Genomic DNA, 14,795 nt, shown 5'->3' on the forward strand with positions numbered 1-14,795 from the left:
GTTTATATTTAAGGTGAATTGAATCAGTAATTCTGACCCTCAATAGTCAATATATTTCAGGAAGGAAGTAACATTATATATTCAGTAGTGCTTCTTTTGACATCTAATTTATAATAATACCCCTTTTCAGACTCTGTGTGCCTTATTAAAGAGCTCTTAAGCTGACACCTGCTCTCTTACAGTAGACATCTTCATCTTAGGAACAACTGTCAGTGCCATGTCACTTTTTTTTTTTTTGGTTATATCACATGTGTAGCCACCACTCCTAGGTTAATAAAAAAACCTTTATGGAGACAATCAAATTCTTCTGTGTATCCCTCCGTGATTCCATCACCCTGCCAACCCCTGAAACTACTACTCTGATTTTGATGTTTATTATTTTTATGCATATTTTCATACTTCCCATATACATGTGTGTATCCTTAAACAATACATAGTATTTATTGTTTTTGTGTTACTCAACTCTATAAAAACATCACCTTCCATATATCATTCTGAGTTCTTTGTTCATTCTGATGTTTGTGAATTGTATAAGTTGGTAAGTGTTCTACTTAATTTATTTTAACTCTTGTGTAGTACACACTGTATATATCCATCTTTTTAAAAAAATATGAGCTGCGTTTTATTATTTATTAATTAACTTTTTATTGAGGTATAATTGACATATAACATTATATTAGTTTTAGGTACACAACATAATGATTCGATATTTGTATATATTGCTATTTATCCGTGTATTTAATAAACCTTTAGATTGATTCCACTACTGCAAATAATTTTTTTGCTATTGCAAACAATGTGGCAAAATGTTCTTCTATATGTCTACTTGTGCACAGTTTTATAAGAATCTCTCTAGAGTATAGGGGAAAAGCTCTTCCTTAAAGTGGAATGCCAAATAATAAATGTGGAAGGAAGGAGTGAGAAAATACTATTTTAAAAGACACATAGTACCAGTTTATTCAGGCAAGAATTATCAATACATGGTAATACCATTGGGTGAAAGTTTGAGGAGCAGGATATTTCCGTAGTCTCAAAGGATCTCTTCTTTAGAGATACCTGTAGGGGCCAGCCTGGTGGCATAGGGGTTAAGTTCAAGAGTGCCACTTTGGTGGCCTGGTGTTTGAAGGTTTGGATCCCAGGTGCGCACCAATGCACCGCTTGTCAAACCGTGCTGTGGCGGCATCCCATATAAAGTAGAAGAAGATGGGCACAGATGTTAGCTCAGGGCTAGTCTTCCTCACAAAAAAATAAAAAAAAAAAGATACTTATAAGCAACAATTATCTACTTATTAATCAAAAAGAGAAAAACTTTCCAGTGGAGAAAACTGGTAAGTACTAACTACCTTAAACCAAATGATCAGAGTTAAACATCATCAATCATGGGACTAGTTGATATCACGTGCCTCCTGATATGATGCGCTGAGAAGGATACAACATCGTTTACATAGAATTCCTGCCAAAAGTGTACAACCTGCATCTAGTCATGAAGAGACATCAGATTAACCCAAATTAAGAGACATCCTACAAAACAAGTGGTTTGTACTCTTAAAAAATGTCGATATCTTGAAAAACAAAGAAAGGCTGAGGAAGCTTTCAATATTAAGGGAGACTCAAGAGACTTGACATGTAAATGTAATGTATGATCCTGGTTTGATCCAGGGACCAGAAATAAACACTATGAAGGATATTATTGGGATAATTGTCAAAATTTGAATAAGGTCTGTAGATTAGATACAAGTGTTGCAGTAATGTCAATTACTGACATTTTCCTGATTTTGATAATTGTTCTGTGGTTAATTAAGTGAAGCTCCACGTCCTAAGGAAATCTATGCTGAAATATTTGGGGGTAAAGAGTATGACATCTGCAATTTATTCTCAAGTGGCTCAAAAAATATCTTTTTATACATATAGACATAGAACAATAAAGCAAATGTGTCAAAATGTTGGCAATTAGTAAATCTGGGTGAAGTGAATCATTGTTGCCTCTTTTCTGTATATTTGAAAATGTTAAAAATCTTCCTAAAGTATACCTGGGAGTGGAATTGCTAGGTCTTGGGTTATGAATATGTTTAAATTTACTAGATGGTGCCAAATTTTTTCCAGTGTGGTTGTAATGATTACATTCCCATTGTCCCAAATCTTCACCAACAATTGATATTATTTAATTTAAGATTTTTATCAGTCTTCATGGCTATGAAATAGTATCTCATTGTGGTTTTAGTTTGCATTTTTCTGATTATAGTGAAGGTGAACATCTTTTAAATGTTTAGTCATTAAGGCTTACTCTTTTTATGAATTGCTTGCCATATTCTTAGCCAAATTTTTTACTGGGTTCTTTGACTTTTTCTTATTAATTTTTTGTATGTCTTAATATATTCTGGAGATTAATCCTTTATCAATTAGATGCATTGCAGTTACCCACATACTTTTGAAAGAGGCTTAACAAAAATATAAATTGAGTTATATATTACTTGGGTTACACAGAATAAAATAGGTCAGGAGGCAGAGAAACTTGCACATCAAGTGTGTAGGGGCTGGGGGGCTGGCTTCTGTTTACACGTCTTTTCTCTCCTGGCTAAGTTAAATAATATGAGGCAGTTTGAACTTGCTTTCTTATCTTTGGGCCCTCTGAAAACGGTTATTTTTAGAAGGGCTGTCCACTGTCTCCATTGTGTTTCATTCAAAGATTTGCTGAATAACTTGTTCTTTCCTCCTCTTCTAGACTTAAAAAAAAAAATCTGTATCTTGCTAAGTAATGAAACTCTTGCACTGCTAGATTAGTGGCCAGTGCTTGGATTGAGTAATCTGCTCTGAGTGGCGTTACAGTCCCTACAGAGCAAGTGGGTAATTCAGTAGGGGCACTATCTTGGTTCATCCTCTACTGCTAATTAAACCCTCTACAGAGATGGTGAAGAAAGGTGAAACCATTTATACTTGACTACTGAAAAACATAATCTTATGATCATTCAAGAACTTACTTTATTGCTCTAATTCTTAAGGTGATTAGGTATTAGCTTCTCATGTGAGAACAAACAAACAAACAATACCAACCCCGCCCCAAAACTGAAATCATACAACTTCAGCCTTGTAAGGAAACTAAAAAGACTGTGTCCCTCCTCCGCCCCATTTTATAAAGGAGGACACCAAGTTAGGTGACTTCTCTACTACCCACAGTCATAGAGCTAGAGGTTGTCCTAAACAGAACTTGACTTGGGACTCCAGGTGCTCTTCACTTTCTACTCTGTGCTTTATGCTGACATTCCTTCAAAGAACTGACAGGTTATAGCTCCTGCTGCAGATGTACATCCAAGGTCTTCAGAGGATAGATAATATAGCACTCTCCACTTTCCTTATTGATTTCCTAGTAAACTGGAAAGTGAGAAAATCAGACAGCTTCTTTCAGGGAATTTAACATCTTAATTTCCATCTCAAAAGAAAGGCCTTTTCTAATGTAGGAAGTAAATTCCTTTGTGATACACCCCAGAAGGACAAAAGAATAGTCCTATCACTATGTATATAGCCACTCTTTATTCCTGTTAAGATCTTCTCATTTATTATTCTTTTTTAGTAGTTAGAACTGGGTGGCAGTAGTCATTTTTCAATTTATAAAAATTTATTCTGCTTTAAAAATCTTTGAATTATTTTCTTTATGTAAAGTACAATAACAGTATAAAGAGGAAAATCTAATCCTGTTGCCCAGAGATAACCACTTAATGTTTCTTCTTGACATTTTTCCTATGTATATGTATTTCATAGAGTTGGATTAAGCTATAGTTTTAGATCCTGCATTTTTTCACTTAACATTACAATATTTATTAATGGATGCATTATATCTCATTATCTGGATTGATTATACTGGAAAATGCTACAGTGAACACTTTCCTACATTTCTGATTATTTTCTTATGACAGATTCCTAGAATTGGAATTCTTGAATCATCAGCAAAACTATTTTTAGTCTCTTCATGCCAAACCTATTTTGACAAAGTTGCTGCTAGTTCTACACTCACACAAGTTGAGTCTGAGAGTACCTTTATCATTTCTGTCACTGAAGTCTATCATTAAACAAAAATGATGCTGATTTGATCATGTAAATAGACCAATCTTTGTCTAATTCACATTTCCTTAGTTACTAGTAAAGAGGTATTGATATATTCATTAACTATTTATGTTGCTTCTATAAGTTCAGTTCATGAACTTAGCTTACTTTTCTGTAGGAGCCTGTGTTTTCAATATTAACTAATTTTTATATATTAAAAACATCTACCTTTTGCCATTTGTGGTAAATATCTTCTGTCATTTTGCTTGCTTTTTGACATTATGGTTTTTATGAGGGTAAAACAGAAGTCTTTATTTTTATATAGTCTAGATCTATATTTGGGAAGAGTTTGTTTCTGTGAATTCCTTTGCTAATGGTGTGTTGGGAGGAAATGCAAAAAGAGGGTTATTAAGGAGCTAAATTCCTTCGAAATGAATTGAAATCATTGGGTGGAGGCCATTTCATGGAGACTCAGTGATGCCACCTCTTTTCCCATTGCAATTGCTTGTCTTTTATTTCTGAAATCTGCTCCATGTTGCCAATTAAATTTATTTACTTGTCTTCTGCACAAAGTTGCCCCATTGCTCAGTTGTTGTTCTGTCCTATGGTGTTTTCTCATGTCCTGATGCTTTCTTTTAAGGTATTATCCAGAGAGATGAGTCACCCATGGAGAAAGGGCTGTCTGGTCTTCGAGGAAGGGACTTTGAGCTGTCTGACGTGTTTTATTTCTCCAAGAAGGGATTGGAAGCCATTGTGGAAGATGAAGTGACCCAGAGGTTCTCCTCAGAGGAGCTAGTGTCATGGAATCTCCTCACAAGGACCAATGTAAATTTCCACTACATCAGTCTGCGGCTCACCATGGTGTGGGGGCTGGGCGTCATAGTACGCTACTGTGTCCTCCTACCTCTGAGGTACGTCTCCTGCCCAGTAATTTGATGGGATCGTTGGTTCGACTTTCTTTTTTTAATCATGTATGTAATGGCCAGATGAGAGTACTATGGAGCTAATCCTATCCTTTCCCACTTAGAAAACACCACCAAATGTGAACCCTACAGGAACATATTAATATCTGTTCTCACATTTTTTCCCAAATGAAGGTGTGTATTCAGAATCCAGTAGATATCAATGTGGATCCACATTGCTCTTTCAGTCATAGATAATTTGAGGATGGATAGAAAAAGGAAGTTAGAAAAAAGAATAAAGAGGATTTACAGTTTCATATTCACCTGTGTGTCAACCAAACTATAGCTGCCTCTCTTGGCTGGTCTGTAGCAGTTCGTAGCTACTGCACAGGAGAGGAATAATTCCTGCGAGTGGTTTACCCCCATGGGAGAGAGCCATTCGAAAGAGGGAGTTTGTTCCATCCAATTCCATTATGATCACTCACTTTTCTTATTAAGAGTTCCCCACTCGGGCCCCCTTCTGGTTCTGTTTGAGTGCTGCCTGATGAGGAGGTACCCAGTAAAGCTCAGTTTACTGGAACCACAGTGTGGAACATAAGAGTAAAAGAGGTGGCACTGGGCAGTTGGACGAAGTGTGAGTGGCCAAGGTGTGTTTAACATGGTGATGGCGGGGAGTAGGCATGTGTACCAGCCATAGCATTGCTGTTGATTGTCTTACTTCATTTCCCTGGTCATGGCCTTTGCATCCTCTCAGTAGAGCTTTCTAGGCAGTTGCTACCAGCCAGCTAAAATTGGCGTGTGCTTTGAAACCTCTTTACCATCCCTAGGGTGGTCTATACTTGCCTCATTCAGATTTATTGTAAGGGAAGAGATTGCTCAAATATAGGCAAAGGCAGATTTCTAAGAAGCTCTTTCTGTTTTCTTGTGCTCATGTTGCCAGTGTCTAGACGTTGGGGCATGGAATGTCGTCTGGGATCATTTCAGTTGTGATAACAAAGTGAAATTCAGGGTTTCACATGCACTTTTGCTTGAACCTTAAGCCAGTGTTCCCAAAGTAGGGTTCATGGACTCTGGGGATGCACAAGACTATCCATCCATTGTTGTGCAGGAAGAAAATATTTGAACTTTTATTTTTTACAAGTTTCTAGTCAATTTATAATTAGAGCTTCCATTTATTCTGTTTTTATTCTTAAAAAGAAATGAAACTTTAGTAAAGTTGAATATGTAGATTAGCTCTTGCATCTTCACTTGGTCCATGGGTCAGGCACTGTATCCAAGGCAACCTGATAGAAGAGTGAGAATTTTACAACACAGAGTACTTGAGATGCCCTCATTTGTTGGTTAGCTTTCACCTGCTTTGGTTGCCCAGCAGATGGTGTTATGACTATATTATCTAGTTTAAGCTAACAGTCACAAAATAGATAAGTGACATAAAAGATTCTTGCAAAGAAACAACAGATTTAAGATAATCCAGTAATGGAAGTACCCAACAACAAGAAGAAAATTGCAGAATTGAGACTCCTACTCTTAGTTCATACCCTTCAGTGTGAAAGGCTTGCTTTGTCAATGCTTTTTAAAAGAAGCATTTGCTACAAAATGAACATTTAAAAAACAGATTGTGCTAAAATTGATTGTGTTGATGGTTGCCCAACTCTGTGTATATGCCAAAAGCTGTTGAATTGTATACTTTAAATGGGTGAATTGTATGATATGTGAATTACATCTCAGTAAAGCTCTTAAAAAAACAGATTGTGGCTGAAAACTTGATCATCCGTGAGAATTCTCATGTTGGCTCACTTAAACTGGGAAACAGAATTTTCTGATCTCTTAATCTAGCAAATAAAAACTTTCCATAGTTTTGAACCCAAATGTTAAACACAGTAAAATGTAACCCCTTCTGATTTAATGTGTAAGAACAAGTGATTCTCATTAGGGCAAGAGGGCAAAACATTATTTTAAAACTTTTGCAGAGTTGATGGATGAGATTAAACAGTGATTTAGTTATTGCATCAGAGAAGTGAAAATATGACATCTAAAGAAAACTGAATCTGACCTTCAAATTGCTGTTAGAAGTGTTAAACCAAAACTTGAAGAAGGTTTAACACCTTACCAAGGTATTTATAAAAAGGAAGCCCTATTTATTTTGAAAGATTTTAAATCTCAGCCTTTTCTTTTTGAGTAATTCTGTTTACATTTCTAAAAATGACTATTTTCTTTTTGAAGTGATTAGAATGTATATTAAAAGCACTTTTCAAAAATGAGGAAGTGTGTATGCGGAGATTAGAGGTATTGTCAGTCACCTTGTTTGCTAACTTCTGAGTTACCTTGAACCTACAGGGGACAACAGTTAGATTTGCATTAAAGGATTCCTACCTGGAGAGATGATTTTGTATTCTTATTATGAAAGAGCCTTTAAGTATAACTCTTTTGCCATTTGCTATAAATTTTAAATTCCTTTGAGAAAAATTTGAATTATACCCTTTTGCACTCCCATCATTAAAAAACACAGAAAAACAAGTCAATTTCAGACCTTTGCAAGATATTTCCTTTTACAACCATACCACACCACACCAAAGCATCTTGAACAAAATAAGTACTTTCAACCTGAAATGACTCCTTTATACAACACGAAGCTTTTTTCTTATATTATACAAGAAGCTGGTATGTGTGTATTTAAATAAAAATTAAAGTAATTCAGAAAAGCAGAAGGGCAAGACTTTTAATTTATTCCCTTCACTAGCCCGCTTAACCCTTTGATCATTACGTAGATTGAACTTGGCAGTTTTGTGAACAGATTTCCAGGCCTTCTCTGTGCGTCTATAGACGAGTTATGTGCTTACTATTATTGTGAAAATGGTATCATACTCTATATATTATTTTGAAACTTAGTTTGCTTTTTTTCTCTCAAAATGTACCAAGGACCATCTTCCATGTCAGAATCTATAGATTTACCCATTTTTTTAAAATGACTGCGTTATATTCCATAGCATGGATGCTCCATACCTTATTTACAAGTTCATTATTTATGAACTTTTAGGTTCTTTCCCTTGTCCTCTACTGTTTAACTAACTTGTGCATGATGTTTTCTTTGCTTTTTCAGGGTTGCCTTGGCTTTCATTGGGATCACTCTGTTGGTTATGGGAACTACACTCGTGGGGCAGCTGCCAGACAGCAGGTAAGATGTTTCCTTCCACCCAGCCATAGATAGGATTGTCCTTTTTCTTAGCTGAGTCCACAAAGAGAATATTTGTTTGATTCCTATGTATTGCACCAATTTATGGCCTCAACACACTTATTAAAATCCTGCTTACTTCATATTCATAGTCTTTATTTGATTTTCCATCATACTTTCATATAAATCTTAAGAAGTTGTTTTTCAAGGAGGAAAAGAAGAGAAGAAAGCAAATGGACAGAGGAACTCAAGGAGGGCAAGAGAGTAGTTGTCAAGCTCGTAAGGCTGAGACCAAAGAAACTTCAGCTTATCTTGGTCAGGAGTTTATCATGATAGTCTAATATGATGGGAGCTATTTTCCACTAAAGTTTTGTCCTAAATGCCTCAATGAGACTATAAGACTTGACCTGTGCTTGTGTTTCAGAACACAGTATGCTGCTGTGAAGGAGCACATTGAAGCTTTTGTTGTATTTTTTCTTAGGAGTGCCCAGAACTGCAGAATAAAATGTTTTGTCTTTTCTTCAGCCTCAAAAACTGGCTGAGTGAACTGGTCCACCTGACTTGCTGCCGGATCTGTGTGCGAGCCCTCTCTGGTACCATTCATTATCATAACAAGTGAGTGTCTGCTGGCTTGTGTGTGCCTGCCTTTCTCTAGGTAAATCCAGCGTGTGATTGACAGGAGAGCCTTGAAAGTGGGTGGGAGGAAGCAGTTGAAGTAAGAGTACTTCCAGTGGTTCATCCCCGCTGCTTAGAGTGTCACAGATGTAACAATGCCCAGAAACACTTTAAAAAAGCAATCCATTTGCAGAAGGAACATGATAATAAATCTGTAATGACACTCATCATTGGGCGTTTGTGGTGCACAGGCCAGGCCTGTGCTTCTCATAGGTCATCCCTCTGAGGTGGGTGCTGTTATCCCATTTTACAGGTAAAGCAGTGGAAACGCTGGGACTGGTTGTCTCGGGTCATACAGCTGGGAAGTGGCAGAGTCAGGTTTGAACTGGGTCTGTCTGATTAAAAGATAGTGAAGTTGACAGGCCTTCAGGGTGGTGGAAGGAGGATAGACTTGGAGTCTGGAGGCTGGTTTCTAGTCTTTCTAGTCTCAGTCGTGCCGCTTCTAAAATTCCATAAGCGAGCCTGAAAACAGAGCACGACCTTCTGCTTCCCTCACCCCTAGTCACAGAGGATGAAGGTAGCTGAGTGAACTCATTAGCTGAGTGAAGGGAATTTTCATTGTTTTTGAATTACTTTTCTTTTAACTCAATTTTGTTTTTTTTACATATAACATCATTATTTTAAGAGCTCTAGGACAAGCCTCTCTTTTTCCCTGAATGGATCTTCCTGGCTCATTTGTAGAAGGGAAACATTTTGTCATTTGGCTTTACCATGTGTTAACATAAAAGGCCCCTTAAATTTCTAATGTTTTGTGATTGGGCTATGAGTTTTGGCATGAGGAGTAGAAGAGAATATTTTGGTAGAAGTGTGATCAGAGGAGAGATCTTCTACAGAAAAGGTGCTTTAGTTACATAGAGAGAAGTTCATAACTTCTTATACAATTGCTCCAATTGTAAGGAAAATATGCTAAAGTTGTGATGCATTTGATTCTCTTTCTTCTCTAGATTGGCCCAAAGAAAACTGCTTTGCTTCCTTAGTGTCAAATACTGGTTGAACCTCTAGGACAGAGGTCGGCAAACTAGACTATGGGCCTGGAGGCCAAGTGTGTCCTGCCGTCTGTTTTTTGTAATTAGAGTTTCATTGGAACACAGCCATGTTCATTCATTTACATATTGTGTGTGGCTGCCTTTGTACCAAAACAGCAGAGTCCAATAGTTTTGACAAGGATTGGCTGGCTTGCAAAGCCTCAAGTATTTACTATCTGGTCTGTGGTTGGAAAAACTTGCCAACCTCTGCTTTAGGGGGATAGGAGGGAAGAAACTATAGTACATTTACTCTGTGGATCACAATGAAGCCATTAAAAGTGATGCTTATGAAGATTGAAATAATATGAAAATACTTATGATAAAATAAGTGGAATTTACATATCACAAAATTTATTCAAGTTATGGAATCTTTGTAATTCAGTCTAATGTTTTAAAATTATTTTTTCATATCAAAGGAAAATATGATCATTACAAAAATGCAACATAAATGTATGTAAAGGGAAAGTCATGGGTCCTTTCTCCTGTGCTCTTACCCCACTCCCATCACACTGCCTAGAGTTAAGCTTTTCAAGATGGGCCATATACTTTGAAACTATTTTTTTAACGTACTTTCTAAAACAAAATAGGATGAATCTCTACATGCTGTTCTGCAAAGTCGTGGGCATTTTTCAAGGTTTAGCATTTACCATGGTTTGTAATTGCAGGCAGTATAGACCCCAGAGGGGAGGCATTTGTGTTGCCAACCATACCTCCCCAATAGATGTTTTGATCTTGACAACGGATGGATGCTATGCTATGGTAAGAGCAGCTCACTGAGATTTCAAGTTGTTGCATGTTTTCTGGATTGTGCAAACTCTTAATTTATTTTGGCAAATTATGAAGTGAATTTTATGTTAGAAAGTCACTGGGTTATACTACTGTAGCTATATAGGTTATGTAATATATTTACATGAGGAATAGATAGTGCAAGAAAAAGAAAGGCAATAGCCATTATATTTAGGGTAGTAAAAAATTAGCTTACTGAGATGTAGACATACTTGGGCTTGATAGGACTTTATAAAGTTGATTTCATCTTGCTTCTAAAATCCCTGCAATGTTTAATAACACTGAGACATTCAAGTCTTCCTCCTTAGAGCTGTACAAAGCCTTTCCCAGGCAGTTAGTTCTGTCTTCCTTCGAGTCATATGCAATTAAAAAAAAATTTATCTTTTTAATGAAGATCAAGCAAGAAAGGCAAATATTTATACCACATTGCCTTTCTTGGTTTTTGCCTACAGCCCCAAAAGAAAGGAAAAGAAAAGAAAAGAAATGAAAAAACCCAACAACAAACCACAAAGCCCACAATAAAATCAGACACCTCAAAAGACCTTTTGGTGGGATGAACCACATTCTGACATATTTTAAATCTTTGTTTTCCATTGCCCCTAAGAACTTGTCAAGATTTCTTTCCTCTCTTTTATGTATGTGTCAGGTAGATTTTGGAGGATAGCTAAAGATGTCTTTTCCTACATGGTGGTAAATATGACCTAAGCTTGTGTGCGGAATAGAATGATGGGAGAGGGCTCCTGGGGAATCTTCTTTTCATATCTCATGGTGGTGGCTTGGGTTTCAGAAAGAGTAGATGGATTTTATTCCACTTGTCAGCTCTGGTGACTGATAGTCCTGGTTGGGTGTGCTTTTCTGGGAAGACATTTGAAGGGATCCATTATTGATTAAGTGTCTGCTACAGGTAGGAGAGTGAGGGGTGCTGGCACATGTGCCAGTATTGGACTATCCATGGGTTATAGCATCATGGAGAGGGCTTTGAAGGCTTTTGTAAAAACTAACTTATTGCCAGATATTTAATCTGTCTAAAATACAAGTTCAGATATATAACTCTTGGGCAACTGCATTTTAACACATTATTAAATTTTTCTAAGCTGTGGAGCTCTTTCTGAATCTAAGGAAACTTTAACCACCTCTCTGAAAAGCCTTACGAGAATTGGTAGTTCTTAACCTTCTTTTGGTTAGGAATCAATTAACAGTTATGTACCGTTGTTTTAGAAAACAACAACAACAACATACATGTGCATCATACAATTTTGTGTATAATTTCAAGATGTTTATGGGTCCCTGGAAAGCTAATCCAAGGACGCTCACATTAACAATTCTTTTTTTTTTTTTTTTGGTGAGGAAGATTGGCCCTAAGCTAACATCTATTGCCAATCTTCCTCTTTTTTTGCTTGAGGAAGAGTAGCCCTGAGCTAACATCTGTGCCAGTCTTCCTCTATTTTGTATGTGGGTCACCACCACAGCATGGCTGACGAGTAGTGTATGTCCACACCTAGGATCCGAACCTGTGAACCCTGGGCCGCCGAAGCAGAGCGCGCAAACTTAACCACTACGCCACCGGGCTGGCCCCACTTTAACAATTCTTGGTAGATGCACAGCACGGTTCTGGGTGTATATAATAATTTCTTGCATTTATGTGGACAAGCACTTTCACATCCATTGTATTTGACCTTCTCTGTAATCCACTGAGGTTGAGGGCCGAGATTTTGTTGTAGATGAGAAAGCAGAGGTTCAGGCATTTTAACCAGCCTGCCTAATCACGATTTTGTGTTTCTGAGACCATAGTCATTCTGTGTCTTGGTCAACAAAGAGGTGAGTATAATTCATTTGTGACTGAGAGCGTCAGAATTTTGTCGGCATTTGCCATGCTTTTTGATTGTGTATGACTGCAGTTACAATATTAACCAAGGTTTAGAAAAGCATAGTTCATAGCATGTGAACTTTCCAGTGGGTTGAGAGATCACAAACCTAAAGCCAACTGGATTTAAGTCAGAGGCAGTAGGGCAGAAGTGGGAGGAAACTGTACTGCTAACCTCCAGAGGTCACATTTGGCCTCTTTTTGCTAAACATAAACTAAATAGCTGAAAACATTCAAGATCTCTTCTCAGTGACTTTTTAAAGCCTCTTTTTCGTCCTACACAAAGACTTCTACTTTTTTTTTCGGTTTAGAGATATTTTACAACTTACAGAGAAGTTGTAATAATAAGAATGTTACATAGAATATCCGTATGCCCATTATCCATATTTACCTGTTGATAACATTTTGCCCCGTTCACTTTATCATTCGCATCCTGATGCACTGACTTTCTCCCTCTCTTTCTATGTAAAAATGTGTGTAAAATATTTATATTTTTAATATATTTATATTTAATATTTATTTATAATATTAATATAATCTTGGAAATCTGAGTCTATATCCATTCATGAAGTTCTTTCTTGCTTTCCCCCAATCCATATTTGTATCTCCTTTTTTCACAATGAAAACTCCGTTTTCCAACAATATCAACATATTTATTCATTTTCTCCATCCTACAATATGTCTGAAATTGTTTCAGAATTGCTTCACCTGTTTCACTACAAAAAACAAATGTTGTAAAAAGAATTCAGGATATTTTATAGTTCTTCTTGGTACCCCACCCAGAGATGGAGGGTGTGTGGTCAAATACTGTCTTGGTAAATTTCTTGGATTTTTTCCACTTCTTTCAGTGGTGTTCTTTTATTTGTTTGAAATACAGTTGGGTTCATTTGTTTCAGTTTGCCAGTCCCATTCTTGTTGATTTATTTTTTGAATATGTAGGACATTAGCATGCTTCCAAATGTTAAAACTAAACAAAAAATGTATACTCATAGAATTATCCCTTTCTCCCATGTCCCTTCTACCCCATTGCCTCCTACCCTTGCAGGTTTCCAGCTTCATTTTGGTTTTGGTTATCCTTTCTTTTTGTAGTGATAAACAAATATATGCCTCTATTTCCCTTTCTGTCTTACTCAAAAGGTGGCATATTATATTTGTTCTTCTGCAATTTGCTTTTTTCACTTAACAATATCTCCTAGAAATCACTCCTTATCGGTCATAGAAATCAACCTTGTTCTTTTCCCAGCTGCATAGTACTCTATTGTGTGTATGTACCATAGTTTATTCATTTAATTTCTTGTGTTTGGACATTTAGGTAGTTTCCAATATCTCACAATTACAAATAATGCTGCAATTAAATCCTTGTGTATATGTATTTTCATTTTGTTGGAGGTATATCTTTGGGGTAAATTCCTAGAAGTGGAATTATTGAGTTGAAGCATAAATGTATATGTAGATATACATTTAGTAGATATTGCCCGATTTCCTTCCATGGCTGTTAGAATCTTGCCCATCCCAAGCAATGTCTGAGAATGCCCTTTTCCCATAGCTTTGGCTCAGAGGGCATCGTCAAGCTTTTGAATCTTTGTCAGTCTGATGGGTGAGAAATGGTATTTCAGTGTAGTTTTAATGTGCATTTCTCTGCTCTTGACTAGGTTGAAAGAACTCTATTTTTTAAAGGTAGAGGATAGCTAGCGTAACAACACAGCCTAAAATTCAAAAGTGCCAGAGAACGCTTTTTGCTTATATTTGGCTATTCATGTTTTTGAATAGACTAAGAACTTCAGTCAGTACAAGAATGCCAATCCTTTCTCTGAGTGGGGAATAGGAACTTACTGGTACTAAAAAAAAAAAGGCTTTCTTTGGACATCTGTGCCTTTACATTTTTCTCTTTTTTTCTCTTTTCCTCATGGTCCTTCCAGGTTGGTCAGGTTCATGGAGGATTGATGGGAATTATTCAGAGAGCTATGGTCAAGGCTTGTCCACATGTCTGGTTTGAACGCTCAGAAATGAAGGATCGGCACCTGGTTACTAAGAGGTAAGCAGTGACATTACTCAGTGTTCCTTGGGGTAGCATGAAATCTGATAAATCTTGGCCTTCCTGCCAGAGAGGGCAGAGCAGTACCAAGGATTAAAACTAAAACATAGAGGGGCTGGCACGGTGGCGCAAGCGGTTAAGTGCACGCGCTCCGCTGCTGCCGCCCGGGGTTCACCGGTTTGGATCCCGGGTGTGCACCGACGCACTGCTTGTCAAGCCATGTTGTGGCGGCGTCTCATATAAAGTGTAGGAAGATGGGCATGGATGTTAGCCCAGGGCGAGTTTTCCTCAGCAAAAA

The 14,795-nt window shown here is 37.1% G+C and overlaps 1 protein-coding gene across 1 annotated transcript in view; it reads left to right on the forward strand.

Moving 5' to 3' along the window:
• Positions 1-14,795, forward strand: part of GPAT3 (glycerol-3-phosphate acyltransferase 3) — a 65,502-nt gene that overhangs the window by 41,396 nt on the left and 9,311 nt on the right. The window contains exons 3-7 of the mRNA XM_004430907.3: positions 4,679-4,949; positions 8,041-8,115; positions 8,638-8,727; positions 10,478-10,571; positions 14,382-14,497. Coding sequence (XP_004430964.1) covers positions 4,679-4,949; positions 8,041-8,115; positions 8,638-8,727; positions 10,478-10,571; positions 14,382-14,497 — 646 coding nt within the window. The remainder of the gene's footprint in view (positions 1-4,678; positions 4,950-8,040; positions 8,116-8,637; positions 8,728-10,477; positions 10,572-14,381; positions 14,498-14,795) is intronic.

The sequence above is a fragment of the Ceratotherium simum genome, chromosome 8 (genome assembly GCF_057802395.1).
Source record: "Ceratotherium simum simum isolate JZ-2026a chromosome 8, ASM5780239v1, whole genome shotgun sequence".
NCBI lineage: Eukaryota > Metazoa > Chordata > Mammalia > Perissodactyla > Rhinocerotidae > Ceratotherium > Ceratotherium simum.